Source organism: Diadema setosum, chromosome 8 (genome assembly GCF_964275005.1).
Source record: "Diadema setosum chromosome 8, eeDiaSeto1, whole genome shotgun sequence".
In the NCBI taxonomy this organism is placed as follows: domain Eukaryota; kingdom Metazoa; phylum Echinodermata; class Echinoidea; order Diadematoida; family Diadematidae; genus Diadema; species Diadema setosum.
Genome location: NC_092692.1, coordinates 29,903,486 through 29,915,360, shown reverse-complemented (window position 1 = coordinate 29,915,360; position 11,875 = coordinate 29,903,486). Strand labels below are relative to the sequence as shown.

Below are 11,875 nucleotides of genomic sequence, written 5' to 3'. Positions count from 1 at the left end.
CCTACCAACTTCGCAACAGATACATCACAAAATCGTTTACATGAGGTCGTTGCTAGGTCAATGTCTGTGTTCTCTATGGATTACGAGACGGAGACACAAAAGGGGGGGGGGTTGGAAATCAAAAAGCGGAGTATTGTTTTCTTTTCTCTCTTTGGTCTTGGATCGTGTGGCATGCCTTCATCAGGAGACCCACCATCCACCATCAGGCATGCCAGAGATACGCGCACTCTACCTCATGTTGAATACTTCCTTTGTGGGATTACACACACCAGACGTCGCTCTCTCTCCTGCATAACTTCTCACCCCCTCTACCTCTGTCTAATTTGTCCCACTTGCTGAAGGCAGTCGCAAACTGATGTTGGTGGCAACATCCTGCAGCCACCACAGCATCATCGAGAATAGGAAAAAGAACTGCTCACAGCTTGTTGGTGGCTCACTATTTGGTTTCCATGGCAACCACAACTATTGGACTTTGCAATTCTTGTACTATGAACTTTGTGTGAAGTGAGGCCCCTGACATACAGCACTGACACTAAATCCAGCAAGTCTAACAACAAACGTAGGAAGGAAACTTATCAGACATGATTTTGTGGAATACGACTGGAATTGCCTGAAGGAAAAAACCCTGCATAAATTAGGTGTCGAGGTCTGAAAGATTGTTACTTCCTGATGACGTACGAGCAGCCAATCAAGATTCAATCAGATTACATCCATTCATTGGAGACCTGCAAATGTCTGGTAATTCATTGGTGAGAAAATCACCTATTCGTGCCATTGACAAAGTCCAGAAAACGTGTACACGTTCTTGCCAGTAATGGATGACATGCAGTGGTAGTGCACCTTAAACCTTCTACATACATAACTTTACAACAGCATATCTTGTTATTTCCAGACATGTAAAAGTTCCTTGGTTAAAATATTTTGTGCTACTTCAAAAAACAAAAAACAAAAAAAAAAACCAAATGATTTCCACAAAGGATTGTCAGTAGAGTGCATGCAGTACTGGTCTGTACAAATAATTTAAGGTCCTCTTAAAAAAACAACAACAAAGAATCAATCAAAAATATTAACCTCTTGACGCATAACATTTCACACAGTGATCGACATCGATAGCTCCTTGATTTCTATCATCGTAATAAACTTACAGGCGTGCCAAATACCAGTCTCTGTAATATGGCAGTACTTTCCAATCTGTACATTTTAATAAACTACGAAGATGGATAAAATCATGCTCACAAAACACCTACTGCCTAAACTCAATGAATCATATGGAACCTGCAGGTGGGACGCCTTGTTTCAGACTTCTAGTAACTTAACAAAGACTAGCTGTACATTTTGCCCTACATGCACGTCATAGTAGCTATTAAATCTTTATGTTCTCCTTTTATTTTTCTTTACAAAATTGGAACACTTTTATATACAGAAACAAGAACAAGCTGTTCTTATCACAATCAGATACATTTCCACAGATAAGACAGTACATTCCCTGTCTATTTGATTTGGCTTTTAAAAAAATTTACAGATAGTACATTTACCGATGCCACAAAGCGACTTGTACTGAGCATTTCAAATAGTAGTCTAAAGAGGCAGAAAGGACATCATTGCATACACACTGTATGCATTCAACAAGCTCATGCCCGACTTCCGATACTTGGGCAGCACTACATCCGATGCAAATTCTTTTGCGTCACTGCATACCGCATGCTTTCCATCACAAGGGACGTCACAAGTCATCCTTAAATTACAATTAGCAACAGTCACATGAGGGCGCTGACTCTTGGAGTGGACTTCGTTGCATCTCTTCACAGGAATTTGAGCTCACGGCCCTGATTACATAAGGCAGCTAAATGTCTTCCCCAATATCATTTTACACATCACTTCTGCTTTTAATTTTACATCTGTCTCTGATATTGTGACATATGTTAAACGAGCTCTTACCTACAGGTGTACATACACTCTCGTCTCTGCATTTCTATAGCAGAAGTACTGTTAAGAGTATCAACCACTACCATTCTTGGTTCTAGACAGGGCTTTTGATAATCAATGCTACTGACATGATAAAAGAGTTTTTTAAACAAGCACGGGAAGGGGAAGTGTCTAGTATCGCGGGAGGAAGAAAGAGGAGGAGGAGGAGGAGGAGTAAGAGGAGGAGGGGGGAGGAGGAGGGGGAGGACAGGGGCGAGGTTCTATCATAGGAGGGCGCATTGATGCTTGCGTTTCTTGGGTGGCTTTGGGGGGTAGAGGAACACTCGGATGGCCTCCTCGAACACCATCTTTAGCCCCTTCTGGGTGAGCGCCGAACACTCCAGGTATTTGACGGCGTTGATCTCTTTATGCATCTGGATCCCCTGTCCAACACAAGAGGAGGAGATAAAATAGAAACAAAAACCACAAAAATATTGTCATTGTTGTTTTCTCAAACAGGTGGTATGTGTTGACTTTTTGCACGGCACAGTGGAAGCATGGAATATTTTGTGGTGTGGGAAAAAGAATATATGAACAGTTTTGGAGACATTTGATTTCGAACAAAATTACACTCATCCACAACAATATGAACATGCATGGTTCGCTGAACTTGGCCTAGCGAAAAGAGTCAAATGTGTGAAAGGTTGCACTTTTTAAGCTACCACTGTACAGGTAAGTTCCACAAACTCCCATGAGGATGAAACTGAAGAGTATTGTATACGCTGTTATTTTCACGTACAGATTTTTTGCAAATGAGGTCATAGACATTTTTGCGAATTGGTGCCGATGCTAACGTAAATGCACTATTACCCTAGTGCATGGAGACATTTTCGCGATCCAACTTCGTGATCCAATTGTGATTCGCGAAATTCACGAAAATTAAACCGTCACGAAAGTAACAGCTTATACAGTACTCCAGTGCCCTCTGCTTAGCAGCATAGGGTCAGTGAAAGCAGATTTCATCAACTAGTATCCAATGCGAAAGGTGAAACATTCAGTAACATCCATAGGAAGTGTTTTTCAAATCCTGTTCAATTAACACAAGCACCCCCAGCTATGGTACACCAATTCACAGAGACTACTGACTTAGTGAAGGATTAAGATGGTATTCTATGACTGCAGAATTAAAGCACAATAACTGCTGGAAGGGGACTTGAACCAGGGAGCTTGTGATTCATCATATGAGATCTTATCCACAGCAGCTCCTCTATACTGACATTCATGTCTAGGCAACTCCCATTATAACGAAGTCCTTGGAACTGGCAGTTTTCTTTCGTTAAATCAAAATTTTATTACAGCAGAACAAATAATGTATACAAAGATATGTACGATTACAATTTTGGGACATGAATTTTTACTTCATTGTAACAAAATTTCATTATAACTGTGTTCGTTATAATGGGAGAGCACTGTATCCAGTCTGTTTCAGCAAGCCATTAGCAGACTGCGCAATGCTCTGCATGAAATTAGCTCTACAGATATTAAAAAATGGATTTCAGTGCATTTACAATGTAGACATCACTTCTTGTATCCATCAAAAACATATAGAGAATGATAAACATGTCAGATGGTAACAGATAAAGTGAGTTGTGAGGGGAGGGGCTCAGAAAAGGGGTATTTCATAACATAATTCTCCTGCAAAGGGTCCCATACTGAACAGTCAAGTCCCCATTCACAGCACTTGCCCAACAACAAGTATTTTGGTTGTCCTGGGAAAGTGGGCAAGTTGGCAAAGTTTTGTTTTGATCTTTTCTTTGGTTTGGTTTGGTTTGGTATATTTTGCTTGTTTGTTGTTGTTTTTTTCCAGCACCCTGAGTGACAAAGCCTTGCCCCCCTCTAGCTGACCTGTTGGTATCTGATGGGGTACTGGTTCCGGTCCTTCAGCTTGTTGACCGTGTCCGGGTCATCCCTGAGGTCCAGCTTGGTGCCCACCAGGATGATGGGTGTGTTGGGGCAGTGATGTCTGACCTCTGGTGCCCACTGTGGAGAGAATATGAAGAAACCAAACCTTATTAGTATTTACCCCGTTGAGGACAAGTCCCGAGAATACTCGGGCAGGTGTCCATGGGAAATGTGTGTTACAGCAAAATCAGTCAGTCCTCAAAGGGTTAATATTTAATAGTCTGTGTGCTCACAGTAAGATGACAGCATTTTTTTTTTTTCAGGCTGCGCCCCAAAGCTGTTTCCTTTGATCCCATTGTATCTTTTATCTTCTCATTTCAGCCCATGGCTATGGAAGGCATCTGTACTGTGCTGAAGGCCTACAGTGTATAAAGGGTCTAGGGCAATTACCCCAGACCCTTTTCCTGACCCTAGCCCTAATCCTAACCCTAACCCTAATCCTAATCTTTGCTCTAACCTTATCATCAACCATTATTTAGATGGGGGGGGGGGGGGGTAATTGCCCTGATACGCCTATAGCATTTTTATAATTGTGAAATATACTCAGTAATACAGACAAAATATTCAATCTTACGCACAATGTATGCAAGACCACACAAACAAATTGACCATAAATTAGTAACTCAATCAACAAAAACCAACAAAAATAATTATGTCACTATATAGTACATGTAGGTAAAAGTTGACAAGCCGTGCATGACAATTTGTGGAAGGATTGGGAATTACCTTTTCCAAAACAAATATTTGTACTTGCCTTTGTGGAAACTCTCAAATTACGACACTATTAAGATCTGGGTGTGTTCCAAAATGATTTGTACTTAATGACAAAAGACCTTAGTCAATATCCACGAAGTTGAACTTAATTGACTCAATGTGGTCAGTCAATGTGGGCTTTCAATGTGGTCTCTGGGTTGGTTTTCAGGGGGTCACACTCTATGCACATATTGTTTTTGCTTGTCAAAAATAGCAGTATGTGAGGTCGCATGCAAACATTCAATTTATATACCTAAAATTTTCTACATTTGCATAATTTTTTTTTCTTTTCTTTTCTGACTTTGGTGGATTATAAAAGGGCAAGTCCACCTTCATATACATACGGATTGAGTGAATGCAACAATATTAGTAGAACACATCAGTGAAAGTTTGGGGAAAATCTGACAATCCGTTCAGAAGTTATGAATTTTTAAAGCATCTGCACAATCACTGCTGAATGAGGAGACTACTGCAGTGTATGATGTCACATGCGTACAACGGTATAAGGAAAATAAAAAGAGAATTTCACAAAACTTTATTTTTTTAATAAAGTGCACATTTCTTCGACTCGTTACTGACATGTGTTAAGGGAAATATTATTCCCCTTGCCTTCTGAAAGAAAGAAGTCGAGTGTTCTTTTGTTATGCGAGGAAAGTGAAAATATGTTGAATTTTCTTTATACTTTCTTTATAGTGTTGTACTCATGTGACATGACAAGCTACATGTATAGTAGTCTTCTCATCCAGCCGTGACTGAGTAGAAACTTCAAAAATTCATAACTTTTGAACGGATTGTCCAATTTTTTCTCAAACTCTCGCTGATCCGTTCTACTAATATTGCTGCATTCACTCAACCCCCATGTCTATGAAGGTGAACTTGTCCTTTAATGATTGTAAGCTCTCATAGCCTTGTCCTTATCTTCGCCATTATTATCATTACACTTGCCTTTTGTAGTATCAATTATTCATCTTTAGCAACTACAGGAAGAGAATATACTTATTTTCAATTCACAGCAAGCAACTACTCTGAATTATACTGCAGTGATATACACTATCAGTAGTTAGAACATCTCCACAAATGAGTATCCACCATCAACAACTAATCTTAATATCGCATTACAGTAGCAACGACGACAAACCATCAGTGAATACGACAGAATATTCCAATATACATGGACTATGCTTTTGTAGGTATCACTTACAATGGAATTACCGAGTCAAAAGGTGAGTTTTTTATACTCTTTACCCTCTGATACCGAGTTGAAATTGAACTCTATCACATTCTTATCAGCATCATAAACATGCAAACACACACAATACTTACATATAGAATACGAACACACAACAAAAACATAACCATCAAATCACTCAATAAAAGCCAGAAAGATGCACACTTGTACCCTAATGGTGTTTGACCGCCGAGATCATTGTAAAATTTGCTCTCTTTTCTCGGCAAGAACTCTCTCACCAATCATTCTACATTGGCAGCCATTCTGTATAATAACATTGCTTACCAGCAACTAATATACTGTAGGGTATGTGACTTTATTATGAAGTCAAGTGCAGTTTCTAACCTCATGGACGGTCGCACATGACTTTTCGGTGTAACATAATCTCTGTAAAACGGAAATCGACGTCCTACTTAAAAGTGATGCCTAACTTGAGTCAAACCTTGGTCTGATGTATTGGTGCACAGAAATATTGAGTTTCATTGCAAAATGGGCTAAGCCTAAAACATTTTAAAATAGGTCCATCATCAGAGCAAAATAAAACATTTCCAGTGACACCTCACTTGTAACATAACAAAGACTATTCTTGAAGTTTTGATATGATTAAAAATATCCTGTATTTTCTTTTACTTCCTTTGTTTTTAGCAGATTTAATCACAAATATCTCAACTTAACAAGAATAGAGTTCTTCTAGGCTTGTTTTGTGATAAAACTGTTCAAATACATGTATATATATCTCAGATTCTCAGCATCTGGTATTGCACAACACTGTAGATTTCCTAAGTCACTTGAAAGGCGATGGAATGGGCTTCATCCAGTAATGGCAGACAGATTTTTTTTTTTAATCATTCAGTAACGATGAATACTGCTTGTTTTGTTTGAGTATTCTCACAAGGCTTGACTACAGTTTTTGAAGCGTGAGATTCATCACATATACATGTACATTTTGAATGCACTTTGGGAAGTTGTCATATTTTCTAGCATTTGGATGCTTTCCCACACCAATAATCATACCAAGTAAGAAATACACCACACAGCCAAATTTCACCTCAACCCAAGAAAGCGCTGAACATGCGCAAGCACCGGGGCTATCTCAGTGACAAGCTCAACAATGAAAATCTGCATAAAGAAAATGAAAAATTGTCACACTCTTGAACACAACATCCCCCCCCCCCCCCCCCCCCCCCCCGTAACATCCCTTGTCGGTGTGATGTTATTCATAAAAATGGAGCCACAAAGCGAGCCGCCACAACCATTTTGCACGCATTGACGTGGGCAATCTCGTAATGTGCCAGACAGGCATTAAATCATGCATGAATTCGTCTGGAACCAGTCCACGCCCGTCAATCACCCAAATCGCCCATTACCCATACCAGCACTGGAGGTGTAAAAAAGGTCGTTAGCATCTCGCCTGAAAATTTGCAAACCCTCTTGGATCTCTCCCCAGCTCTGGAAAATCCCCCTAGAGGGGTAAAATACTCCAAAAAATGTGGTGTTGGCTGTCTGTAGAGCAGTGTGTAGTGAGAACGATCAACGTTTTTTCTAGAGTTGTTGCTGAGATGCCCAAAACATTTACTGAATCATGCTACACCTGTTTATCTTTTCAAGGCTATGTATGAAATGGTCTTGTGCAATTTATCTTCTTGCCTCAAAAAACTGTAACAATCCTGTGATTTTCCTGATAAAAGTGATTAAAACAGAAGAGACATTTACTCTTTGCTACTTGCACTCTGGCAGTTGTAACAAAATGTGACTGGAATAGATGTGGCGCACAATGCCACAGACCATACCACTTGCGGAATTTCCACCTCCCGCCACTTTCGGCTAGAACTCACCTTGGCTCTCCGTTTTCGTACGACACAGGGCTCACAACGGAGAAACATATCAGGAACACATCCTGTTTGCGGATCGGGAGGGGGGAAGGGTAATGGAGGGGTGGTGGGATGGGGGGGGGGTGGGATGGGGGGGGGTGGGGAGAGAAAGAGGAAACAAGAAGAATTGAGGATGATAAATGACAAAATCACTCCCAGCTATGGGCGCAGAAGTGGGATGATCTAAAGGATGCAGAGCTGTCCGGGTTCAGTATCCAAACTTTTACACATCGATTGCTAGCTGCAAAAAAAGCAATCAATATCCATTCCGACCCGACCAATCGGAATCCAGGACTGGGAAATGGCGATTGATCGCTGGCGTTTTGCATTACAGAGCCCTGGTTTCAAAAGTCGGTTGCAAACACGATGTTTGCCACTCATCACGGTTGATAAGATATGAAGACACACACCTCTGATGAGCTGAAAGCCAGGATACAATTGCACTTAAAGGACATGTTCACCTTAATAGCCATGTAGATTGAGTGAAAGTAGCAATAACAGCAGAACATATCAGTGAAAGTTTGAGGAAAATCAGACAATCTGTTCAAGGTTATGAATTTTCGAAGTTACAGTGGCATCATCACTGGATGATAAGACTAATACAGTTTGTGATGTCACATGCATAGAACGATATCAAGAAAATATTAAGAAATTCAACATATTTTTCACTTTTCTCCCACAATAAAAGAGTACTTGACTGCCTCTTTCAGAAGGCATGGGGAATAGTAGTACCCTTAACATACACTGGTAACAAGTCGAGGAAATGTGCACTTCTTTCAAAAAATAAAATTTTGTGGAAATCTCTTTATATTTTCTTCATATCATTGTATGCATGTGACATCACAAAGTGTACTGTAGTAGTCTTCTCATCCAGCAGTCACTGCACAGAAACTTTAAAAATTCACAACTTTTTGAAAGTATTGTCTAATTTCCTAAAACTTTTCACTGATATATTCTGCTGATGATGCTGCATTCACTCAATCCACATGTATAATATATCACGGTGAACTTGTCCTTTAATTTTAGTAATGGGATTCTTCTTTTACCATTTCTTCATGTCTTTTTTTTTCTCTTTTGGTTTAATAAATTCACCTCTGACAGGGCCCTTATTACTGATTATCAGAACTGAATTTGTATCTATTATAGATCTCTTTATAAAGATACATGTAAACAAGAAAACGGAACTTTGAAAGATGAATAGTAATTGACAAGGGCCACGAACTGCAGAGTCATTAAACCCAAGCAAAGATTGAAACATGAACGAGGAAAAATAATCTACCAGACATGTAGCTGGATTGATTGATGGCAGATTTTATGAGGGGTTGCGGGGTGTAACACATCTGTATTGGTGGACTCGTAATTGCAGATTAGCTGCAAAGTCCGTACCAGCATTCATTCACATGGACAGTAAAAAATTGTGATGATCTGCTCACAAAGGATGTCTAAAACGTTGATCACCAGACAAATTGCAGGCCAGAGTGTGATATATAACCTTGCCTGAAGCTCACCACAAATATTTTTGTTTTCATGAAAATGGTTATCGATGTAAAAAAAGACAAACACAATTTACAGACTGCTGAGCCAACTGTTAATGCACACAGGGTCTTATCAGTACCATAACATCATAATATTTCATTGCAGGGTGAATGGAGGGATTTTTAATATTGCACTATTTCCTCACAACAATGGGCCTAATATTCATTCTTGGATGCCATGTTTCTGGTATGTCAGTCACAATAGACTGTTTCTGCAATTTATTATAATTTATGGATGTTTCTTTTCAAACAGCCAAGTAACAAGGTATTTCATTCACCCGCTCCCTCCCATCAAGTTTCATAGGCAGAAATTTGCTTAGATGTTGCTAGGTAGGGCAAGCGTCCTGCATGCTTTGCGGTTGTTGAGGGCAACTTTTGTAAAAAAAAAAAAAAAAAAATACATGAATCTTAATACAATACAGAATTGGTCTATTATGATCCTCTCATTCTCCATCAGGTCTTTGTTAGACTGGAACATTAATTCTACCCAGTCTGACTGGCATTGTGGATGCTGAACATCTGCTTCTCTTTGTTGCATGTTGCATGTGCTCAGACACAGCTTAGCTTTGCATACAATTCATGTTAATGATTACCTAAAACAGCAAATTGTGGAGATCAATTTATGGCAGTCTTGAGATCAAGAGCCCTATTTCATAAAATTTCTTTGTTTTTTTCTGATGTGTCCATGGACTGAGCACCCAGAGAGCAACCAATAACCTGAAGTTCATACTACCAATGGATCTGTCAATGGGAAGGTTTTTGTTCTTTATCAAATGTTTATGAATGCCTATGACATCTTCAAGTCAATCTGTAAATTTCATGGGACTTATCAATGAAAGTGAATCTAGCTCTGTGATAAGTTTACAAAATGAGTTTGTCATTTAAAGATACGGTCAGTCCATATCTGTTCTGGATGGCTGACATCTTATGTTGTCTGACTTGCACCTTTAAAAAACCTCTGTTCTGATTCCACTTTTCACCTGTTTCTTCTGCCTTGACCAGAATCCCACAGAATAGCTTTTAAAATTTTAAATTCAGCGCAAACCAATAACATGTGATGCCAGTCCCCAAATGGACAACTCTGATTGACTAATAATAGCATTATTTCTCTCCCTCTCTCAATGATTTAAACAAAACCCACTGAACTCTGGTATGGAAGAGACGCTGCGCACAGTACACTCTGAAATGGCTGAAAGGCTATCTCAGTGTGTATCACTGTTCAGTCCTGCGCATGTATGAAGCCACTGTGGCCATTTTGAGACTCCAATTCCCACCACAGCGATTCCCACCCTTCCCTCGCATTCTCCCAATCTAAAAAGTTTGTTGCATCCACTTCTATATTCTAGTCTACACCACATTAAAAGTAGCAAGTGAGCAGGGCCAGCACACTCGCTTCTTGGTATGGGAGTCTAAAAATGGCGAACGCCACCTTCATGCACTGTGCGTTACGTCCGTTCCATAGTAGAATTCAGTGACAGAACCCTGCAGTACAGACTGGTCATAGAAATACACCACCTCTACTCACAGTTTGTGGATATGATAAGGGTCGTAACCTGTCATAGTCTTCTTGGCCCGCTGTATCCCACAATCCTAAGTTCACTGGTTTCCCATCAACCATCACGTTCGCCGAGTAGTTGTCGAAGCTATGGGGGTAAAGAGTGGAATAGAAGCAACACTTATAAGATCAGCTCCTTTCCTTTTTCTTTTTACTCACTTTTTTCACTATTTCATTTCAATTTTGGAGTTATTTTTTGTTTTGTTTTGGTTTTTTTTATCGGGGGGGGGGGGGGGGAGAGGCAGTAGAACATGATAACACATGTGAATACTTATACAATCCAACATCTTTCTATAGTCCATTCTTTTTCTTTGAGTATTGACACATATATCTTATGAACATAATGCTGAGAAGACTAGAGTACAATAACAAGAGACCCGCGGGTCTAGCGCTCACCTGAGTATCGCAAGTTCACCTTTCACGCAGTCACTAATCTAAATTATTCACAGCTCTACTAAAATTTGACCAGGCTTCTCAAGTAGAAGATGAAAATGTACAATAAGGGCCGAAATTTTTAAAGATTCCTTCATTTGGGGGGATTGGGGGCCCCCTGGGGCCCTCTGGGTGGGGCATGGTGCCCATTTTGATAAATTGAGATCCTGACCCCCTAGGGATGCTACCTGCCAAGTTTGACGAAAATCCATCATGAGGTTTTCAGGAAGAAGATGAAAATGTACAATTCAGGCCCCCATTTGGACCTTCCCAACCCCCCCCCCCCCTGCCCCCAAGAGGGGCACCCCTGGATTTGCTATGAACAAACTTGAAACTACAGTCATTAATGTACTCACTCATAGTATTATCTTAGCTCTATAACTTCTGATTCTAGAGAAGATTTTTAAAGATTCCTTCATTTTGGGGGTTTGGCCCCGCTGGGGCCCCTGGGTGGGGCATGGTGCCCATTTTAACAAATTGAGATCCTAACACCCTAGGGATACTACCTGCCAAGTTTGGTGAAAATTGGTCATGGGGTTCTCAAGAAGAAGATGAAAATGTATAATTTAGGCCCCATTAGGACCCCTCCCCACCCCCCTCCCCTGGGTCCCAAGGGGGGCACCCCTGATTCTGC

General features: G+C 40.2%; 1 protein-coding gene across 1 annotated transcript in view; it reads right to left on the bottom strand.

The window, feature by feature from the left end:
- Positions 1-2,189: 2,189 nt before the first annotated feature.
- LOC140232306 (ras-related C3 botulinum toxin substrate 1-like) overlaps positions 2,190-11,875 on the bottom strand; it is a 44,611-nt gene continuing 34,925 nt past the window's right edge. The window contains 4 exon segments of the mRNA XM_072312435.1: positions 2,190-2,348; positions 3,811-3,945; positions 7,680-7,745; positions 10,780-10,897. Of these exon segments, the coding sequence (XP_072168536.1) occupies positions 2,190-2,348; positions 3,811-3,945; positions 7,680-7,745; positions 10,780-10,897 (478 nt within the window).